Here is a 22,394-nt window from a genome sequence, read left to right as displayed (position 1 = left end):
ACACTGGCGATCCAGAGGACTCCCCCACACAATCCTGAGAGGAGGTGGCAGCTGTGAGCGGCGTGGGGGTTACTGAACACTGAGTCAGCGTGGGGTGGAGCAGAGGGGCAGCCATGGCGCCTCTTCAGCCAGCAGGAGCCGGATGCATCCAAATTGGTGGCAGAGGTGGGATCTCAGCGGGGGGTTAGCTCCAGGCTGGGCACAGGCCGGCCAGGTGGGTCTACACCCAGTGCCCCCTGCTGGCCCTTGGGGCTTCCCAGTTGGAGGCCCGGGGTAGCTTCGGGGGTGGGAATGGGGCTCAGAGCCCAAAGACGGCAGGGCCAACGATGCACCCCAGCAGAGTGTTGGCAGCTTCCAGGCATTCGCTCAGCCAGGGACCTGAAACAAGAGGGGGGCGTCAGGGGGGAGACATCAGCCAGGAAAACGGGTGGGGACACTAATCGAGGAATGGGGTAGCGAGGGCCGGGGGGGGGGAAAGACACCAGCCTGGGAAGTGGGGTAGTGAGGGCTGTGGGGGGAAGACACCAGCCAGAGGAACAGGGGCGGGCCTGGGGGCAAAGGCCAGAGAGCTCACAGAGCGTGGGGGACTGGCATGGGGGACAGGGGAGTAAAGGCACTGGGGGGCTGGGCACGGAGACCCCAGATGGGTGCTGAGATTGGGACAGGGAGACACTGCGGATAGGGGATCTCGAGGGCTGGGCTATGGGGCCCTGGGAGGCAGGGCTGGGGCTATGGGCTGTGGGGTTTCCATGGGGCCCAGGGTTCTCCGGTCGAGGCCCTGGGCCTGCCCCCAACCCCCTAGCCCCATCTCACCTGCTCGGCCTCGCACCCAGACCACAGCCTTGGCCTCCAGCAGCTCCCACTCGTCGCGCTGCCCTGCGGCCCGGCCGTGCAGCCAGACCACGGCCAGCACCGTGGCCCAGACGCCGGGGGCCACATCCTGGGGGGGGGGGGGAAGGAAGGAGAGCGAGAGCCTGAGACAGCACCTGCCCTGAGGACCCCTCCTGCCCCCACAAGCACTGCCCCCTCCCCCGCCCTGTGGACCCCCCCCATACTTCTGAGCACTTCCCCCCATCCCCCTGCCCTGGGAACCCCCCAATCCAGCGCTCCCTCCTCAGATTCAGAGAGTTCCCAGCTCTAGCACCGTGGACCCCCTACCCAGATGCCCAATGCCATGCCCGGGGGTAGGGAGACAGCCTCAGAGGGGGCCCAGCCTGGGCCTCCCCATGTCCCTCCCACCCCCAGTCCTAGAACCTCTTGATCCAATGCTCCGACCCCCTGTTTGGGGGTTCCCAGCCCCCCGCTCTGGGCCCATCTCACCCACTGGGCTCCAGGTTCAAGGGTCTTTTGATCCAGTTGCCCTCAGACCCGCCCCCAGCCTGGGTCACCCCCAGTCTCATCTGGGAGCAGAGAACAGGCTCAACTCATGGCACCTGAGCCCCATCTCTCCCCGCCTCTCCTCTGTCTCTGTCCCTGTCCCCTCCCGCACTCACCTCAATGGGCATCCTCCCTCTGGCATCGGTCTCGCTCACCCCCAGTGCGGCAGCCAGCCGGGGGTCCAGGTCCCACGAGCCATCAGCATTCTGAAGAGACACCAGCCTCAGCAAGGGAGACTCCTCCGGTGCCCGCTCTAGGGAGAGATGTGAGGAGATGGGGCTGGGACATCGTTACAGAACAGTGACATGGCCTGTCCAGGCTAAGGGACAGCCTACAACCTTAACTGTGCCCCCCCATGAGCATCCTTAACCCTGCCCCATCCATGGGTGTCCTTTACCTGCTTCTCAGCACCGTTAACCCCTCCGTGGGCACCCTGAACTATGCCCCTTCCTGCACCCATGGGATGACAATTAACTTTAGTTAGGCACCCAACCTCCTTGGGCCCCTGTGAATGTCCCAGCCCCCGCCATTAATCCCAAAACTCCAGGGTGTTTCTCAAATACAATCTGACCCCGGGACCATCCCACACCACAACCTGTGATACAAACCTATGTCTGGGGAAACACACAAGCATCTAAGGGTGTGGGGAAAATGGGATGTTACAGACGCTAAACAATATTATAGCTATGCCTGTTCCAGGGTTATGGGGCAGAGTTTTTGCCTGTGAGTTTCCTTATTTTTTATTTATTTTGTTGCAAGATAATTTGCATCACGACACTTAAAAAAAAAAACAGCTGCGGATTCCCCCTCCCCAAGCGTCACACCAGTGTTTTGCCCAGGAAGTTCCTTCACTTTCTATGTAGCTGTTAAACATTTGCCCAGCTCCGGTACCGTCAGGGCACGTCTGTCTCTGACCCGATGAAGCGTCATCCTGGTGTTTGCCGCCCGCCCCGAGTCCTGACTGCCAGCCCCTGCCCCCCTCACCTTCCTGGGGTGCGGTCTCCGGCGGGGCGCCGTGTATGCAGGACTTCTTGCCCTCGCGTCGGAGGCTCCCCCAGATGAACTCTGGGAGGCAGCAGAGCCAGAACAGGCACGTCCGAGGGAGGCGCCGCTTTACGCAGTGGTTCACGTGCTCCACAGCCACCACATTGCGCAAGGTGATGGAGCGTTGGTTGCCTTCGTCCAGGCAAGGGAAAATGTACGGCAAATGTCCTGCCATCAAATCGAACTCTAGGGAGCAGATGGTCAGAGAGAGAGACAGACAGATGGACATGCAGACAGACAGAGACAAGCTAAGGGAGGGAAGCGAAATCCTCCCCCACCCAGCACCCAGAGCCAACACGCCGGTAGGACCTCTCCTCCCTGCCCCCCAGCTGGGACCCACACACACACACAGCCCCATCCTCCCCTCCCCTTAGCTCCCTCAGAGTCAGGATCCCCTCCCAGGCTCTGGGCTGGGACCCCCCAGATCCAGCCCCTCCCCTGCAACTTCCCCCCAGCTGGGACACCTCTTCCAGCCCCAAGGGATGCAGGGGGGGGGGTGCTGCGCCCCATGGATGAGGGCAGGACACTGGGGGACGAGAGGCCCCCGCTAGCCAGGCCTGCTCATGCCAGCGATGCGCCCGCCCCTCTGGTCCCTGCCTCTGTCTGGGTCAGTCTGCCTGTCTCACAGGGTCTGTTTGTCTGTCTCCATCTCCCCATCTGGGTCCATCTATCTGATTCTCGGTCTCTGCCCCCATCTGTTTGGGTCTCCGGTTCCGGGTCTGTCCATATGCCCACCTGTCCACCCCAGAGGCCCCACTCTCCCAGCTTGGAATGGCCAGGCCCCGCAGGCTGCTCCCCCATCTCACCTGGCCAGCGCCGGGGAGACTGGGGTCACCCTGGGGGGCAGGGTGGGGCCAGCAGAGCCACATGATAGCTGGGGCAAGGAGAGGGGCAAAGGGACATTAGCCCATATCCATGATGCCTCCCCATGCATCCAGGTGCCCCTCCACCAACTGGGATTCACCCTGCTGGGATCCTTCCTGGAATTCCCCTGCCAGTGGCAGGTTCCACCACCCCCCTGCCCAGCCCCAGGTTCCCCCTCCCACCCGAGCCCCCCACCCACATGCTGCCCCCCCCGGCCCCAGGTTCCCCCTCCCACCCGAGCCCCCCACCCACATGCTGCCCCCCCCGGCCCCAGGTTCCCCCTCCCACCCGAGCCCCCCACCCACATGCTGCCCCCCCCGGCCCCAGGTTCTCCCTCCCACCCGAGGGCCCCCCCCAACCCCTCCAGGGTTACCTGTGAGCGGGATGCCCCATCTCACCAGCGGCCCCTGCACCGGCTGCGTCCGCTCTGTGTCCACCCCCACATAGGCCGTGAGGGAGCAGACGACCCCCGAGCTCAGGCTGGTCTCCAGCACCCGGCGCCGATCCCCCTCCGACCCGGTGTCCATGGCCCCCTCCAGCTCCAGCAGCAGCGACTTGGCTGCCAGCCGGTGAACGGGCAGCCTGTGCCGGGGACAGAGAGTCACGGGGTGAGCCCCGGACGCCTGGGTTCCAGCCATGCAGGAAGGGGAGCAGGGGCTAGTGGGATAGTGTATGGGTGGAGGGAGCCAGGACTCCTGGCTTCTAGTGAAAACAACAAGGAGTCTGGTGGCACCTTAAAGACTAACAGATTTATTTGGGCATAAGCTTCTAGTGGTTACAGCAGGGGGGCTGGGAGCCAGGACTTCTGTTTCCCTCTGTGAGCTGAGGCAGGTCCCCTCCCATTCCTGTTGGGGATGGGGATGGGGGGGAGGGGCAGGACCCAGATACCTGGGGGTAATGGGGGCCACAGGAGCGTTGCTGTCACCTGTCTCCATCCTGTGGCTGCAGGGGGAACTGCAGCGTCTCCTTGTAGGTCTGGTCCTGGATGCGGTACTGCAGGGTGACGCCCCCCATGGCAGTGTCTGGGGGCTGCAGGCAGAGAAAGGGGGTCAGAGGTGGAGTGCGAGGGGGGAGAAGATGCCCGGGGACCCCCCCAGACCCAGGTTACAGAACAAAGGGGGTAAATACGCCTGATTAACAGCAGTTGGGGGGGCTGCCTAGTCAGCCTAATGGCCATCAGTAGGGTCTGGAGTTAATGATCCTGACTGAGATCAACTCAGTTGGGGTAGCACAGAGACCCCCAGTCCAAAGGCCATCGTTAGGGGTCAGAGTTATCACCCAGGAGGGGGTGGGAGGTTCCAGGCTCAGTCACTGACCCTGAGCCCTGGGGGTGTCCGGGGGGGGGTTGCTCTCTCACCTGGGGCTGCCCGTGGAGCTGGGCGTAGATGAGGCACCGCTGCCCAGGGAAGATCACCTCAGGACCCCAGCCCAGCAGCGCCGCCTCCATCCCGGGTGGCAGATCCCAGCTCAGCGAGATCCCAGTCACGGCCGGCTGCAGGGCCCGCTTCAGAGACTGCAGGGCCTGGGGGAGAGACCGGCACTCTGGGACCAGGAGGCTTGGGTCCTATCCCTGGTCTAGGAGAGGAGTAGGGGCTGGTGGGTTAGAACAGGGTCGGGGAGGAGCCCAGACTGCTGGGTTCTCTCCCATCTCTGGGAGGGGAGTGGGGTCTGGAGGGTTAGCGCAGGAGAGGGATGGAGGAGCCCGGACTCCTGGGTTCTCACCTTGGGCTGCATGCGGTCCTGGCCTGTGATGAACTCGGCGCTGCCCCCTGCTGCCCAGGCGATGCCTTTGATCAGAGCTGTGGAGGCCCCTTCCCCGATGCCGAAGGAGAAGCACCTGCAGGAGGGCAGAGTCCGGGGGGTGAGAGCAGTTGAAGAGGGGGCAGAGTTGGGGTTCACTTGGGGGGCGCTGGGGGGCAGGGTTAGAAGAGCGCCCTGTTACCTGTGGGCCCCCTGGTGACGCTGCACCTCGGTGATGACGTCCTGGGTGTTCCCCACCTCCCCGTCTGTGAACACGAACAGCTGGAGGGGGAGAGACGCTGTCAGAGCCGGGGACCCCAAATCCCCCGCAGACACCCCCTACCCCTGGGAATGGGGGCAGCCCCCAGAGAGCCTGCCCCACTGACCCCCCTCCCAGAGACCCCCGGCCCCATGAGACCCCCCGCATAGCCCTCTTCCTCCTGTCCCAGAGCTCTCCCCTGGGGGGGGCTGACAGACGGGGACCCCTGACCTTCTCCCCATCTCTAACTGTGACCCCTAACATCCACCTGTCACCTCTTCCCCAGCCCCCGGAGACACTAACCCACCCAACTGCTGTGGGCACCTTTCTGGGAGCTCCCTCCTGACCCCCCCCCCCACTTGCCCTCCCTGCCCCCTGGCTGCAGGGCGCCCCCCAGAGCTGGGCGCAGCACCCAGAGCTGCCCCCAGCTCTATACAGAGGTGCCCCCCCAGCTCCTGCCCGACATGCCCCACTTACACCGCCAGGGGCATCAGCCCCCGTCCCACTCCGAGCCCCCCACGCCCCCAAAGCCCCCATCAGCTGCCCCCAGGGCTCCCAGCCCCTCTCCAAGTCCAGGAAGTTCATAAGCAGCCTCCCGAGGGGAGCAGGGGGCGTGAGCCATGGCAGGGAGGCCAGGCACGGAGGGGCCTGCGATGGTGCATGACCCATGGCAACAGCTGGGGGCAAACACCCCCCGGCTTGGGACAGGGCACTAGGTGGGGGGCGGGGGCTCAGAGTTACTGCAGAGAATCCTTCCCAAGGGCTGGCTAGGGGGTCTCAGCCCCACGCTCGGGGCTCACTGACCTCCACATGTGGGGTGGGGGGTGGGAAAGGGACTTTCCTGCATCAGATGGGCAGAGACGCTGGGGGGTTCGTCACCCTCAGCAGCCAGGGCCCTGGAGTAATTGGGGGGACTCTGTGACCCTACGTCTGTACCTCAGGGCTTAGGGGTTTGGTGACTCAGCCCCAGGGGCTGGGCCTGTCAAGGGGCTGTCACTGGGTGGGGTGAGGGGCTGGGGCCAGACAAGATGATCAGGATGGTCCCTTCTGGCCTGAAAGTCTCAGTTTATTCCCCACCCCAGCCCCATTTCCTTCGGACACCCCCCAACCCTCCTCGGCTCCCCCAGCCCCTTTCTGAACCCCGGGACACCCCACGGCTGCCCCCCTGGTCCCCAGCCCCTCTCCGAGCCCCCGGGATGCCCTGCGGCTGCCCCGATACCTGGCGCGGGTGCCCATCCAGGCAGGGGCTGTGGTAAATGGCTCGTAGCGGCGCCAAGATCTCTGTGCCCCCCAGGTCGGCCTGGAGCTGCTGGACGCGCTGCAGGGACTCGGCCATGGTCTGTTGGGTGTATCCCACGCTCTGCCTGTGGGGGGCGCCGAGGGGTCAGGGGCCGGGACAGCTGGAGCCGGGGACACCCCGTCCCTAGCCAGCCCTGCCCCCAACCCAAAAACATCCCGACCCCAGCCACCTCCACCGCCTGCCAGCCCTGCCCCCGACCCCAGCCTGCCCTGATCCCTAACCCAGCCAGCAACATGCCCCGTCCTGGACTCACGGGTAGAAGGACTCGAACCAAGACCCAAAGCCATAGATGTTGAAATAACAGCCCAGGGGCAAACTCTTCAACAGCAGGACCAGGGTCTCCTGGGGACAGACAAATGGAAGGAGTCAACGCCCATGTCCAGCCAGCCTGAGCTGCTCCCCTACTCGGCTCTGCCCCCCCAGGCCCAGCCAGCCTGAGCTGCTCCCCTCCACAGGCCCATCTAGTGTGGCCTCCCGCCTGGCCGTACCTTGGCGCAGTCGATGCGCTGGCGGGAGTGGTCTAGTCTGTCCATGGGGCACCCCATGCTGCTGGAGCGGTCCAGCAGGAAGATGAACTCCCCGGCCAAGCTCTGGCCTGGCACCACCTCGGGCAGGCTGGGCAGCAGGGTCACCATCACGGCTGGGTCGCCCATCAGGGAGCCTACGGGGAGATGGGGCCAGTCCCAAATGGGGGGGGCATGGGGACAAGCCCTGTGAGCCTGCGAGAGCTCCCAGGCCCCCCTGACTGCCCCAGAGCCCCACCCATGTCCCTTCCCCCTCCCCCATGCTGCCCTCCCCATAGATCCCCCACCGCCCCCAGCCCCAGCCCCCCACCGTCCCCCGACTATCCCAGAGCCCCACCCCCAACTCTGCCCTCCCCATAGATCCCCCACCATCCCCAGCCCCTCAGCGCCCCCCGACTGCCCCAGAGCCCCACCCCCACCCGTCCCTCCCCCCACACCACCCACTCCCCAGATCCCCAACCACCCCCAGCCCCCCACAACCCCATCTTCCCCTGAGTACCTCCCCCACTCCTCTGTCCTTCCCCTGCCCTCCCCTTACGTCCCTCACCACCCCCAGCCCCTGCCCTCCCAAACCTGCAGTGAGCCCCAGTGTCCACCTGTTGACACCCCACCTTCCCACCTCCAGCTCCGCTGAGACCCCCCCAATCCCATCCCCCAACCCTCGCTTGCCCTGATTCCCCCAGCACCGCTCTGAGAACCTAGCCCTAGCACCCCCCATTCCCCTACTATCCCCCTTATTGCCCCATGCCCCCCGATCCCACATCACAGCCCAGCACACTCCTACCCCACCCCATAGACACCCCCCTGCCCAGGGGCAGCAGGGTGCAGGGGCCCTCACCTGGCTCCACTCCGGGCATTCCAGCCTCCAGCACCGCGCTGGGTTTGTGCGGCTCCGCGTAATACACCAGCAGCTCCACGTCCCGGTCCCACGGGGGGGCCTCGGATAGTGACACCTGGGGGGCGACAGACACCATCACCTCCCCTTGGCTCCTAGGGGACTTGGCTCTTCCTGGAGCAAACACTGCAAATTTCTGACTTTTGTTTGGCTAAATCTTTCCAATTTGGGGGTCACATTTTCCCGCCCCGCCCCCCATTTTCTCCCACTGAAAATCAAGGAGCAGGAAACTCCCAGAAAGTGAAGAGAACCAAGGGCCCATCGAACGCCCGGGATTTCACCCCCACGGGCTGGTCTCAGCCCCGCAAGTTCTTCCCCAGAGAACTCGGGCAATTGACCCACACACACACCTTCTGGGACCAACCCCCCTGCCCCGCCCCAGAGCTCCCACCCCCCTGCATACCGCTCCCAGGAGCCACAGCCAGATGGTCTCCTGGAACCTGCCCCGGCCCAAATCCCCCAGCACCTCCCCCACACTGACCCTCCCAGCGGGGATGACTGAGACCCAGGTGTCCAGGTGAGCCCTTACCTGGGCGGTGGTCTGGTTCCCGGCCGTATAGCTCAGGGGGGTGAGGGGGCAGTTGGAGAGCACGTGGTCGATGCCGTGGGGCGACTGCAGCGTGACGCTCAGGTTCAGGGTGTAGGGCAGCTCCCCCTGGGGGACTCGCGGGACCCCCTGGGTGACGTCCTCCCCGTCCCACCCTGCAGAGAGACATGGGGTGTGGGCTGAGAGAGCGGGAGGGTCCTGGGGGCTGGCATAGCAGGGGAAGATGGGGGTATGGGATATTGGAAGGCATGGGGGGATATCGGGGAGCACCTGAGGGGCTGGCATAGTGGGGGATTTGGGGGTGGCTGGGGGGGTCACATACCCTGGAGCAGGGATTGTGGGGCTGGGGGGGCACTTACTGTGGGGCACATAGTAGTGGCCTAGGGGGTGTTATGGGGCTGAGGGTCCATGTGGGATACGTAGCAGGGGCTAGGGGGTCTCGGGGGGGCTACGGGCTGTGGGGTCACTGACTGTGGGGTATGTAATGGGGGAGCTGCGGACTATGGGTCCCACTGTGGGGCGCATGGGGAAGAGCAGGGGATATGTGGGTCTCACTGTGGGGCAAATGGGGGACACAGGGGGATCTGTGGATCTCACCATGGGGCGTGTAGCGGGGACGCAGCACGGCCGGCAGCACGTAGCGGGCGGCTCCATCGGGCTCCAGCGGCAGCTCGCAGACGTAGCGCAGGGTCAGCGCCGCCTCCTCCCCGGGGGGCAGGTTACCCAGGGAGCAGCTGAAAACGTCACCCCCGGTCCCCTCCTGCTGCAGCAGGAACGAGCTCTGGCCCCCGGCCAGCGCGTCCCCGTACAGCTCCTGCGCCTGCCAGAGAGACAGGGTCACCCTGAGATCCCACTATCCCCAACAGCCTCCTACCCCAGACAGTGCCCTGCCCTGCCCCCCGGCCAGCACGTTCCCATACAGCTCCTGGGCCTGCCAGATAGACAGGGTCACCCCAAGATCCCCCTGCCCCCTGACATCCCCCTGCCCTAACCCCCAGCCAGTGCATCCCTGTACAGGTTACTCCTGGGGGAATTCTGCACCACTGCTCAAGCGCAGCATTCATGTCTGGTGCAGAATTCTTTTCCGCCACAGAAAATACATTCTGGCCCAGAAGTGCTGCAGTTACCCGACTCCCCCAAGCCTTTGCACTGCTTCTCACAGGTTCAGGAAATACAGTTCTGTATTGAAATTTAAATGAATTATTACTCAAAGTTCTGTATGAATATGCCTAGTTACAGACACCATCGCTGACAGGTATTTTGAAATAAATTACCAAAATAATTGAAACTGACATGATTATATTGTGTTATTTTGACAAATAAAATATGCAGAATTTTGTAGAATTTTAAAATATTGTGCACTGAATTTTTTATTTTTTGGCACAGAATTCCCCCAGGACTAACAGGTCCTGCGCCTGCCGGAGAGACGGGGTCACCCCAAGATGCCCCTGCTCCCCAAAATCCCCTTTCCCCCAGCCCGCACGTCCCCATACAGCTCCTGCGCTTGCCAGGGGAGACGGGGTCACCTCAAGATCCCCCTGCTCCCCAAAATCCCCCTACCCTTCGAGATCCTCCTGCCCCCTGTGTCACTAACAGGCCAGCTCAGACCAGAGTCTCTGTAGAACTTGCTTGGGTGTGAATGTCAGAGAAGGAAGGTACTGGCTCACTCGTACAGGAGAACAGTTCACAGCAACCCAATGGTTTTGTTTTACCAATGTGTTTCCTGGGACTGCCCTCCCTGTTCTCAGCCTCAGATCTAAAGACTGTTTGGGTGCCAAGAAGAGGAGATGTCTGATGTGCAAACTGCACGGAATCGAAGAAACTAAACCCATCCTGTGTCACTGCCCAGTCCCTGGGCCTGGGCACTGCACACGAAGAAACATGCTCACATCACAGCATGGGTTGACCATGGAAAACCTCCAGAGCCAGGCTGTGATGGGCACACTTGCCGGACGGCCCTGCGGGCAATGAGCCCTAAGCTGGGCTCCGGGGAGCGATCCTGTATCTCTGCCCGGACGGCTTCTGCCAGGGGAATCCCGAGCAACGGGGCAGAAATCCCCAGAGCCCTTCTAGGGAACCCGGAGAGCCTTAGGGGACCACTGGCAAATCCCTCCGCCTCTGCTCTCGCTTGCTCTGCAAACCGTGACTCACCTGGCCCGTATTTTACCTGCTTGAACCTCTCCACAGCTCATTTCTTCCTCTTGGCTAACAAACCTTTAGTCGTTTGCTAGAGAACGTGGCTGCAACGCTGTCTTTGGGGAGAGCCAGAGCGCCCACAGACCGGTGGGGAGTGACCCACCTTTTGAGTTTGGAAGAAACCTGACGGGAGGTGATCTGGGCTTTTACTACCCTCCCGTCCCAACGTCCAGCCTGGCCTAGGGGTGGAGGGGCTGGAGAGGGGGCTGGCCGGGGCTCTGTGGGGAGCCAGGAGCTCACGTTGGGCGCTGGCCACATGAAACCCCAGGATAGAGACGTCCAGCAGTTAGGGGCGTCTGTCCTGTTTTCTGATACTCGGCCCTGAGACTGGCACTCTCACTTGTGAGCCGCTCCAGACAGCGGGACACCCCGACATCCCCCTCCCCTACCCCCGTACAGCTCCTGTGGGGAGAGACGGGGTCACCCCGTCATCCCCCTCCCCTGCCCCCCATACAGCTCCAGCAGGGAGAGATGGGGTCACACCAACATCCCCCACCTCCCGACAGCCCCCTGCCCGCGAATCCCCATACAGCTCCTGTGCCTGCTGGAGAGATGGGTCACCCCAAGATCCCCCCCAGTCCCACCCATAACCCGCCTCTCTCCCCCCGGGACCCATGCCCCCCGGTACCTGTTTCTTCTCGTGGAGCTGGGCCTGGATGCAGGTGCCCCCCAGGCGGGCCTGGAAGGAGTAGACGGCCGCCTCGGCATCCACAGGGAACATGAACACGGCCTCCACTGGCCCCGGCTCCTCGTTCCTGTAGAGCAGCTCGCAGCCCACGTCCGCAACAAAGCCTCGGATCAGCACCGTCACCGAACCGCTGCGCAGTGGCACTGGGGGGAACAGGGTCATCAGCCAGGGGGCCCCCCATGGGCGCTGGGAGAGGGGGGTGTCAGCTATGGGACCCCACAGACCCCCATCGGCGCCGGAGGAGGGGGGTGTAATCTACGGGGCCCCCACATAACCCATGGGCACTGGGGGAGGGGGACTTCAGCCACGGCCCCCCACAAACCCCCCATGGGCACCGGGGGAGGGGCCATGTCAGCCATGGGGCCACCCTCCCCCTTGCAGCCCCAATTCCCGACCCCCAGCCCTGACTCACCCGGCTTGTTGGAGCCGGTCAGGAGGCCGCACTGCGTCATCTCAGGTCCGGGATCGGGGGATCTGTGCAGGGGAAGGGGGGTGAGATACGGGGTTCCTATAAAAACTGACAGGCACAGGGTGCCCCACCCCCAGCAATGGCTCCGAGACTCCAGCCCCACCTCCCTGCTCAGCCAAGTCCTGCGGCAGGGAGTCCCACAGGCTTACGGGGCCTAGCTCAGAGATCACAGTGATGGCTCCTCTTGGGGCCCCCCTCCCCGCACACGGTGCCAGCCAGCGATGGAGGATGTGTGGAGAAATGTAGAGGGCGGTGTATAGGGATGTATGGACGGACGGACAGATGGAAGGAGGGAAGTGGGGATGGACAGAGCACGTGGGGGGCTGAGGATGGATGGACAGACAGAAGGAAGGGTGGGGGTTCGGACAGAGTGCAGGGAAGGAGCTGGCGGTTAGAGTGGGGGGAGGCTGAGAGCCAGGACTCCTGGGTTCTATCCCTGGCTCTGGGCAGGGAGTGGGGACTAGTGGGTTAAGCCGGGGGGGCATGGAGACAGGACTCCTGGGTTCTATCCCCAGCCCCGGTGGGGGGGCCCTGGAGCAGTGCCGAGCTGCAGGGAACCCAGGTGGGTCACTGGGGGGTTGTTCACCCAGCTAGGGTGTCACCCTGCAGAGAACAGAAGAGGTTTGCAGAGTGGCCGTTCCAAGTGGGGGGTGCTGCTATTTACCTTCACCTGGGGCCGCCATGAACCCCCCGCCCTGAGACTGCGAAGTCCAGCCCTGGCCACAGCTGGGGGCTCCTGCTCCCTGCCACGGAACCGGCCGGCCTGAGCCTGGTGGGAGTGAAAGGCCGGCAGAGGGCTGGGTTCTCCAGCAGCAGGAACCCGGCTCTGAGCCCATGGGGAGTCTCCATTGAGGAGCAGGGATCTAAGGGTGCCGGGCGGGGGTGAGGAACGCCAGAGCTGCCATGACCAAGAGGGGCTCCAGAGACCTAAGTTCCCTCTAAGCTGCACAGCCGTGCAGCTGGCTACCAAGGGCCGCGCAGGAGCTGCCACGGAGAGGTGCCTCTCCCTCGGCCCGGTCCCGAGCTGCTGCAGGGAGAGAGGGCTGGGGGGAGACCTCTCTCCCCAGGGCAGTCTTCACCCCAAACCCCTCATCCCCGGCCCCACCCCGGAACCCACACCCCCAGCCGGAGCCCTCATCTCATCCCACACCTCAACCCTCTGCCCCAACTCTGAGCCCCCTCCATCACCCAAACTCCTCTTCCCCGGCCCCACCCCAGAGCCTGCACCCCCAGCCAGAGCCCACACCTCAACTCTCTGCCCCAGCCCTGAGCCCCCTCCCTCAACCAAACTCATCCCCAGCCCCACCCCAGAGCCTGCACCCCCAGCCAGAGCCCACACCCCAACCCTCTGCCCCAGCCCTGAGCCCCCTCCCACACTCCGAACCCCTGGGCCCCACCCCCACCACACATCACCTCCATATTGCTGCACATAACAAAATTCATTCTGCACATACATGTAAAAAATTAGAGGTAACATTGCTCCAGACCCCGCTCTCGGGGCCCCATGTTACCTCGCCGCCGCTGGGCCAGCTGGAGAATTCCCAGATCCGAGGTCGGACGGGAATGTTGGGATCACCCAGGTAACCTGCATTCCCAGCAGCGCCTGGAATGAACTCCTGGGGAAACTGAAGCCCAACCCCCACCGTCTCGCATCAAACGCTGGCCGTAATGGAGGATCCACCACACAGCCCCGGGTGAGCTGTGCCAATGGCTAGTTACCCACACCCAGAAATATGCACCTTCCCTCCAGTGCAATCTCATCTGCCTGCCACCCCTAGCCCCGGGCCGGTGCCACAGCAGGGCCTGCTACCTGCCGCAACCCAACGGAGCAGGTATTCATAGCCGGGAGCCAGGCGCCTCTTCGCCTGCTCTGGGGTAAGCACCACAGACCAGGAAATGGCGGAGGCCCCGGGAAAGGCTCTGGCGGGGAAGGGAGGCTGGTTCTTTGTCCCTGGGATTTAACTCTGACACCTAGTTCCCAGGCCGGAGAAAGGGAGTCGGTGTGAAAGCTACAGCAATTCACCAACTGCGGCTCTCGCTGCTGCAGCTGCTTCTGGCAGAGCGCCCGAGGCTGAGTCACTCTGCCGGGGGGTGAGGTCTGAGCGGGGAACAGGACCCCAGCAGCCCCCCGAGCCCGTGGGGAGCAGGACAGACCTGGCCGGGTGCCACGGGGATGGGCACCGGGAGATCCATGCAGGGAGAAGTCCGTAAAGGAACAAAAAGGTGGGAGGATGGGTTGGAACCAGGAAGGTTTAGGGGTACCTCCCTCCAACCTCCCCCAACCTGCCCCAGCACACAGGGTCCCCACTTCCAGGGACGGGAAACTCTGCAGGGGCAAAGCCCCAAGTCCGGGGGCTGGGGGTGAGGGGGGACCCCGGGACACAGGAGGGAGGCAGTTCCCAGAGAAAGGGGAGCCCGTGGACCCAGAGAGGATGAAGGGGACCGTGGACCCATGGGGCAGGACCAGGGCGGTCCATGGACCTCAGGCGGGGGTGCTCTGGGGGGGCCGATCCGCACCTCTGGTACCTTCCCTCTCGGTCCCGGGTAGCGAAGCCTTGAGTCAGCTGGAAGGGAAACTAGCTCCGCCCCCCTCCGGGGAGCGTCTGCAAACTCCCCACCCTCAGCTACTGCAAACCAGGGGCCGTCTGCAAAGTCCCTCCTCCACCCCCCCGGCGGGAGCCAGAGACCATCTGCAAACCCTTCACCCCACACAGCCCGCCATGTGCCGGTGCAGTGGCGCTCAGCCTTTCCAGACCGCTGTACCCCCTTTCAGGAGTCTGGTGTGTCTGGCGTACCCCCAAATTTCACCTCACTTAAAAACCACTTACTTGCAAAATCAGACATTAAAATGCAAACGTGCCCCAGCACACTGTGACTCCCCAATGGCTGCCCTGTGCCCTTTTACCAGACAATTAGAAAATCAATCGATCGGAATATAAATCTCGTACGGACATTTCAGTGTACAGTGTACAGAGCAGTATAAACAAGGCATTGGCTGTATGAAATGTTCGTTTGTACCGACTTCGCTGGTGCTTTTTATGTCGCCTGTTGTAAAATTAGACAAATCTCTAGATGAGTTGAGGTAGCCCCTGGAAGATCTCTGTGTATCCCCAGTGGTAGATGTACCCCTGGTTGAGAACCACTGTGCTAGGGCGTGTCTGCAAACTGCCCCCCACACACACACACACACACCCACACACACTGAATTGGGGCTGAGGGTGTCACCAAACTGCCCCTCGCTCCTTCCTGACCCTTTGCTGCCCTCTGGGGGCCATTTCACTGGCAGGCCCACTGTCCATCCCAGCCGCGCTGCCTTCCCCGAGGAGGGTCCGACCTGCGTCATCTCAGCTCCAGGGTCGGGGGTTCTGTGCAGCAGAAGGGGGGTGAGATACAGGGTTCCTATAAAAACTGACAGGCACAGGGTGCCCCACCCCCAGCAATGGCTCCGAGACTCCAGCCCCACCCCCCTGCTCAGCCAAGTCCTGTGGCAGGGAGTCCCACAGGCTTACGGGGCCTAGCTCAGAGATCACAGTGATGGCTCCTTTTGGGGCCCCCCTCCCCGCACACGGTGCCAGCCAGCGATGGGGGATGGGTGGAGAAATGTAGAGGGCGGTGTATGGGGATGTATGGACGGACGGACAGATGGAAGGAGGGAAGTGGGGATGGACAGAGCATGTGGGGGGCTGAGGATGGATGGACAGACAGAAGGAAGGGTGGGGGTTCGGTCAGAGCGCAGGGGAGGAGCTAGCGGTTAGAGAGGGGGGAGGCTGGGAGCCAGGACTCCTGGGTTCTATCCCTGGCTCTGGGTGGGGAATGGGGACTAGTGGGTTAAGCCGGGGGGGCATGGAGACAGGACTCCTGGGTTCTATCCCCAGCCCCTGGTGGGGGGGCCCTGGAGCAGTGCCGAGCTGCAGGGAACCCAGGTGGGTCACTGGGGGGTTGTTCACCCAGCTAGGGTGTCACCCTGCAGAGAACAGAAGAGGTTTGCAGAGTGGCCGTTCCAAGTGGGGGGGTGCTGCTATTTACCTTCACCTGGGGCCGCCATGAACCCCCCGCCCTGAGACTGCGAAGTCCAGCCCTGGCCACAGCTGGGGGCTCCTGCTCCCTGCCACGGAACCGGCCGGCCTGAGCCTGGTGGGAGTGAAAGGCCGGCAGAGGGCTGGGTTCTCCAGCAGCAGGAACCCGGCTCTGAGCCCATGGGGAGTCTCCATTGAGGAGCAGGGATCTAAGGGTGCCGGGCGGGGGTGAGGAACGCCAGAGCTGCCATGACCAAGAGGGGCTCCAGAGACCTAAGTTCCCTCTAAGCTGCACGGCCGTGCAGCTGGCTACCAAGGGCCGCGCAGGAGCTGCCACGGAGAGGTGCCTCTCCCTCGGCCCGGTCCCGAGCTGCTGCAAGGAGAGAGGGCTGGGGGGAGACCTCTCTCCCCAGGGCAGTCTCCACCTAGGGTGACCAGATGAGGGAAAGAAAATATCGGGACACATAGGGGGGGATGCAAAAAAAACAAACAAAAAAAAGCCGAGTCAGCGCTGCAGGTGGATATCGGGAAAGTCCCACCCCCGGAACCCACACCCCCAGCCAGAGCTCTCATCTTATCCCACACCTCAACATTCTGCCACTACCACGAGCCCCCTACCTCACCCAAACTCATCCCCAGAGCCTGCACCCCCAGCCAGAGCCCACATCCCAACCCTCTGCCCCAGCCCTGAGCCCCCTCCCACACTCCGAACCCCTGGGCCCCACCCCCACCACACATCACTTCCATATTGCTGCACATAACAAAATTCATTCTGCACATACATGTAAAAAATTAGAGGAGGGTCCGACCTGCCAGACATGCAAGACCCCCGTCATGTGCACCCTAGGGGGCCCCAAAGCCAAGCCCTGGGTGGGCAGCAAACTCACCCAGAGTTTCCCCCCAGAAATCTGTTTGATGACACTAAAAATCTCAGTGTCGATCCCCAGGCTGCACTGGCCTCATTGCCTCTCAGCTGTCATTTGTCAGACAGAATGTGAAACAAAACCCTGGGGGATAAAACTGATTTGTATTGTTTATTTATTTATTTGTTGCTATTTCTGACACATTTCATTTCAGACTCATTGGCACATGCTCCCTTCCCTCCCACCTTCCTATCCCGAGTAAGACTCACCAAGCACATCCCTTTGGGACTCATGGCCCGCCTCTTGGAGCAATGGGCTCAGGCTCTCTGCAAACTCAGGAAGCGGCAGTCACACTCGGGGCAACTCCCCGCTCTCACAGCTCAGCTGGCTGGGAACAGCAGGGGCCCATGGAAAGCCCAGGAGCTGCGAGCAGACAAGGGCTGCAGGGACGTGTTCTGCAGTCACTCCCGGATCCAAGGGAGGCATGTTTGGGGCTATGGAGTGGAGTCTGTGGTTTCTACCTGCCTGGGAGGAGGGCATCTGAGCTGGCAAAGCCAGAGTGGGGACCCAGAAAGGCTGAGGGGAAAGCAGCGGGGGAATGAGCTGTGGGTGTCCCTCGGGAGCTTCCAAGAAGGAGAGCGCGCCGACCGCTGAGCTGCGGGTGTTGCCCCGGAAGTTGCCATAGGGAATGGCTAAGAGGAGCCGTTGGGCCAGAGAGTGAGCGAGTGACACTAGAGCCTGGTGCCTCAGAGCTCCCCGGGGGCGGGAGAGCAGGAACCCATCCCCTGACTAGTGAGTTATGATCCAGAGTGAAACAGCTCCGGCTGGAGCCTCCACGGGTTAGTCCGGAGCTCTGGGTTCGGGCGCTGCAGCCAGGTGAGAGGCCCACACTCCCGGTCTCTCTCCCCAGCCAGCAGGGCGGGGAGCTGAACTGGGGCGAGTGACCGAACCCCTGGGGTACAAGCCATAAGGAGACAGCCGGAGCTCAGAGCACAGCCACTGGATCCGGCATCGCGACAGCGGCTTGGAGCCTCCCCCGGGGCCGGATGTGGGGCCGAGAGCCTGGGCACCCGCCGGAGGTGCAGGTCCTGGGGCAGAAATGGAGGTGCTGTAGGGACCCTGACAGGGAGTTCACAGGGCTCGGCAGCAGCTGAGCGGGGTTTGGGGAACGCCAGTGGAGCCTGAACATGGGTCAGAGCTGGAAGTGGGATTTGGGCACCTCTGTCTGAATCGTAAGATCCTGTGCCGGCCCCGGGCAGAGTTAAGGGCATTCGGGGGCCATGCTCTGCGTTTCCTGGCTGAATGGGTTTGTGTTTCTTTTCAGTGTCATGGGGACGGGGAGTCTCTGGGGTCTGCACCACGTGCTGTGGGGATCCCAGCACCAGCCATGGGATATTTCTTACCCCGCAGGGACAGGCACCACCCCGAACCTTGAACTTCATCTTCATGGAGCTTTCTGCCTGGCGATCTACAAAGAGCCTAGATTCTGCCTGCCCCGACCCTGTTCCTGGGCTCAGAGGTGCGGGTTTGGCCCACCCCTAGGCCTGGGCTGGGCACCAGCTCCCCTGGGTTTATCGCTGTTACACATCAGGATAACAACCCCCGTCTCTCTAGACTATCTGGGGTAGCTGGGCACCCGGCTGCCATCTGATCTGAGCCTGGAAAATCTCCCCCAGTCTTTTCTCTCTAGAATTCTTCCTTCCAATTTCAATGCCCTGGGCTGGCAGCATCAAGGCCTGGCCCAACAGCCGCTGGGGCTCAGCACAGGAGACTTGGCTGCCGGAGCCCACACGGCTGTCGGCGTCAGCGCACAGACAGAAGCAGCCAGGCAAAGCGCTGGGGGGGGGGGGGGGGCTGTGTGAGCCGGGGGGGAGAGTGTTTGCTGCTTCCCTGTCACATTACAACGCCACTATGTCCTCGCTCCAGGCGGGGCCGGAGGTTCCCAAGCTGCTGGGGGGCTGGGCGTCTGGTTCCCAGGTATCTGAATGGGAATCATACATCCAAATGGCCAAGGTGCTTTGGAGATTCCCAAACCCACAGCATGTTTTAGTGACAACCATGCAACACAATCCTCATAACTTCATATGCATTAGTGATACACATATTTAGATGGAACAGTGGGTTTCAGCAGATCATAACCTTTCCCATGATACTTTACAAAGCCCGCTTTATATGCAATATCACAACTATATACAAATGATGAATATGAGGGTTACAGGGCACTCCCCCGGGGTGTAGAGTGTCACACTACTTTATTCCAGAGATGGTCCCCACCCCCAGCACCAAAGGCCTGTCTACACAATGACCTTCCTCCTGTTTGAGTTATGGCAGTGGCCTCAAACTTTTTTACTGGTGACCCCTTTCACATAGCAAGTCTTTGAGTGAGACCCCCCCCCTTATAAAATAAAAACACTTTTTTATATATTTAACACCATTATAAATGCTGGAGGCAAAGCGGGGAGCCCCAGGCCCTTTAAATTGCCCCCTGGGGAAGTCGGGCCACCCGGGTACGGCAAACTGGCTTACTTTCACCTCTGACTGTCCCTATAAAATCGGGACATTTGGTCACCCTACTCTTACATTCGTCTGTCCATCCTCACCCTCTGCTCTGTCCGACCCCCCTTCCATCCGACTGTCCATCCTCACCCCCCACTCTCTCCAACCCCCCTTCCGTCTCTGTCCTCACCCCGCCTTCTATCCATCTGTCCATCCTTACCCCCCCACACCTGTCAGACCCCCTTTCCATCCATCTGTCTGTCCATCCTCACACCCACGCCTGTCCAACCCCACTTCCGTCTGTCTGTGCAATCCCCACTTCCATCCATCTGTCTGTCCTCACTCCCCCCCCGTGCCTCTCCAATTCCCTCTTCCATCTGTGCATCCCCACCCACACATCTCCCTCCCTCCATCCCCACTCCCCTCCTTCCATCTGTCCATCCATCCCCCCTACATTTCCATCTCTCAGCCATACCCCAGTCCCTGCTGGGGGCTGGGGCCATGTGGGGGGGTCGGTAGTCCCTGATTGTGTTTGTCTGGCCTGGCTGAGAGCCCTGATGACGGGGTGTATCCATCCCACTCTGGGCAAGCGGGGGCATTCCCCCCCACACCACCTGCAGCAGACGCCCAAGGCCCCGTGACGCTCCCCTACATTTCTCCACCCCTCCCCAGGCCCCCAGCCATTCCCTCCATCCAAACATCCATCCCCACGCCCCTCCCGTCCGTCTGTCCATCCATCCCCATTACCCCCACACACACACACATTTCTCCATCCAGCTCCCAGCTGTGCCCAGGTCCCTGCCTGCCCCTACTTGTTGGGGGCTGGCCCCGTGTGCAGGGAGGGGGAGCCCGGGGGGGCCCGAGAGGAGACGTCACTCTGATCTCTAAGCTAGGCCTGAGAGCCTGTGGGATTCCCTGCCACAGGACTTGGCTGAGCAGGGAGTAGGGGATGGGGTCTCAGAGCCGTTGCTGGGGGACACACCCTGTGCCCATCAGTTTCCATGGGAACCCTGTATCTCACCGCACACCCTTTCCCCGCACAGATCTCCGACCCCGGAATAAGATGACGAGCTGCGGCCTCCTGAACAGTTCCAACGAGCCGGGTGAGTCAGGGCGGGGTGGGGGAGGCGGCGGTGCCATGGCTGACGTCCCCCTGCCCCGGAGCCCATGGTGGGGAGTCTGTGGGGGGCCCATTGCTGATGTCCCCCTCCCCCATCGCCCATGGGGGTCAGAGGGGCCTGTGGCTGACATCCCCTTTCCCCCAGTGCCCCTGCGCAGCGGCTCACTGACGGTGCTGATCCGAGGCTTCGTGGCGGACGTGGGCTGCGAGCTGCTCTACAGGAACGATGAGCCGGGGCCCGTGGAGGCCGTGTTCGTGTTCCCTGTGGATGCCGAGGCGGCCGTCTACGCCTTCCAGGCCCGCCTGGGGGGCGCCTGCATCGAGGCCCAGCTCCGCGAGAAGAAACAGGTACTGGGGGGCAGGGATCCCGTGGGGGAGAGATGGTACCAGGGGGGCAGGGCTGGGGGGGATCTCAGGGTGACCCCTTCTCTCCCGGCAGGCACAGGAGCTGTACGGGTACCCACAGGCTGGGAGGCAGGGGGACCTCGCAGTGACCCCATCTCTCCCAGCAGGCGCAGGAGCTATATACTGACACGCTGGCCAGGGGGCAGGGAAGGGGGATGTCGGGGGAAGGGGGATCTCGGTGTGACCCCTTTCCCGTCTCTCCTGGCATACGCAGGAGCTGTAGGGGGCTGTGTTGGCCAGGGTCAGGGGAATGTCGGGGGGCAGGGGTTCTCGGGGTGACCCCGTCTCTTCCAGCAGGTGCAGCAGCAGTACGGGGACACGCTGGCAGGGGGATCTCATGGGATAGGTAGATCTCGGGCTGATCCTGTCTCTCCAGGAGGTGCAGGAGTTGTTACCCCTGGGGGAATTAGGCACCAAAAAACTTAAAATTCTGTGCGCAATATTTTAAAATTCTGCATTTTTTTGTCAAAATAACACAGTGTAATCACGCCAGTTTCCATTATTTTGGTAATTCATTTCAAACTAGTGTCAGCAAGTACGTCTGTAACAACACAGACCAAAAAAAAGATTCTGGTAATTTTTTTCCAAGAATAGATTCCTTTCTAGACCTATTCATACAGAACTTTGTGTAAGAATTCATTTAAACTACAATATAGAACCGGATTTCCTGCCCCCCCTCAGAAGCAGCGCAAAGGTTTGGGGGAGTCAGGGGTAATGGAGGAGTTGAGGGAGCGGAAAGGAGTCTGGAGTGAACCTCGAGGATTGTTGGGTGTGGGTGGGAGAAGTATGGAACAGGTTTTTTGGGGGGGAGGGATTGTTAGGGAGTTAGGGAGCCTCCCCCATGCAGACCCTTTCCCATTCAGTCAGGCACATCTGCCCCTGTCTCCATATCCTCCATCAATCTCTGCAGCCTTCTCCCCCATCCCTGTGTGTCACTGCATCCTCCTTCCCCTGTTCCCGTCTGGCCCTGCAGCCCCCTTCCACTGTTCCCGTGTGGCCCTGCCAGGGCCGGATTTAGGCCAATTCCCCCCAATCGGGCCCCGCACCTAAGAGGGCCCCGCGCTGACTTAGGTGCCTTTTTAATTTTTACTCAACCAGTGGCTCCGGGTTTTCAGCGGCACTTCGGCGGTGGGTCCTTCAGTGCCGCCGAAGACTCGGAGCGAGTGAAGGACCTGCCGCCGAAGTGCTGCCAAAGACCCGGAGTGTCGCCAGGTGAGTCATCCCTGCCGGGGCCCCGTCGAAACTATTAGAATCGGGCCCCACACTTCCTAAAGCCGGCCCTGGGCTTTGCACCCTCCTACCCCCCTGTTCCCGTGTGGCCCTGCAGCCCCCCTCCCATTCAGTCCCTGGCTCAATGGTGTCACTCACCCCACTAGCTCCTGAGCCCACAGCCCAGTCTCTGCCCCCACCAGCCCTTCTGAACCCCTCTCTGTGCCTCCCCCCCCCCCCGCAGCCCTGTGTGCCCCACTCTGTCCTAACCTGGCTCTGCGGGCAGGGTGCTGTGATTAACGCAACCAATTCCTGACTGCTCTGGTGCCACAGCGGCCTCTGGAGGGTGAAAGGTGGAACTGCAGCACTTCTTGGGAGGGAC

General features: G+C 62.2%; 2 protein-coding genes across 2 annotated transcripts in view; one reads left to right on the top strand and one right to left on the bottom strand.

Annotated features, from left to right (window-relative positions):
• Nucleotides 1-298: 298 nt before the first annotated feature.
• Nucleotides 299-11,886, bottom strand: LOC135886817 (von Willebrand factor A domain-containing protein 5A-like). The gene is made up of 17 exons (XM_065414605.1): nucleotides 11,847-11,886; nucleotides 11,375-11,577; nucleotides 9,148-9,370; nucleotides 8,533-8,705; nucleotides 7,947-8,061; nucleotides 7,073-7,245; nucleotides 6,838-6,926; nucleotides 6,504-6,648; nucleotides 5,228-5,307; nucleotides 5,008-5,122; nucleotides 4,643-4,807; nucleotides 4,211-4,314; nucleotides 3,659-3,867; nucleotides 2,362-2,607; nucleotides 1,494-1,630; nucleotides 814-940; nucleotides 299-378 (listed from the first exon to the last, which is right to left on the bottom strand). The coding sequence occupies exons 1-17, from the start codon at nucleotides 11,884-11,886 to the stop codon at nucleotides 299-301; spliced, it is 2,424 nt and encodes an 807-aa protein (XP_065270677.1).
• Nucleotides 11,887-20,338: 8,452 nt separating this feature from the next.
• Nucleotides 20,339-22,394, top strand: part of LOC135886760 (von Willebrand factor A domain-containing protein 5A-like) — a 29,055-nt gene continuing 26,999 nt past the window's right edge. The window contains 2 exon segments of the mRNA XM_065414542.1: nucleotides 20,339-20,381; nucleotides 20,544-20,746. Coding sequence (XP_065270614.1) covers nucleotides 20,342-20,381; nucleotides 20,544-20,746 — 243 coding nt within the window. The 5' untranslated portion in view covers nucleotides 20,339-20,341.

This window comes from Emys orbicularis, chromosome 12 (genome assembly GCF_028017835.1).
Source record: "Emys orbicularis isolate rEmyOrb1 chromosome 12, rEmyOrb1.hap1, whole genome shotgun sequence".
NCBI classification, from domain to species: Eukaryota; Metazoa; Chordata; order Testudines; family Emydidae; genus Emys; species Emys orbicularis.
The sequence above is the reverse complement of the archived record's forward strand: the minus strand, read 5'-3'. Positions and strand labels throughout refer to the sequence as shown.

What these genes read in the sequence shown, in the direction of transcription:
- LOC135886817 (XM_065414605.1), bottom strand. Translation starts at nt 11,886, where the DNA reads ATGACGCAGTGCGGCCTCCTGACCGGCTCCAACAAGCCGG. An exon ending in AGCTCCACGAGAAGAAACAG is followed by an intron (nt 9,371 to 11,374) that starts GTACCGGGGGGC and finishes TCTCTCTGGCAG; the next exon opens with GCGCAGGAGCTGTACGGGGA. An exon ending in AGCGCATCGACTGCGCCAAG is followed by an intron (nt 6,927 to 7,072) that starts GTACGGCCAGGC and finishes GTCTGTCCCCAG; the next exon opens with GAGACCCTGGTCCTGCTGTT.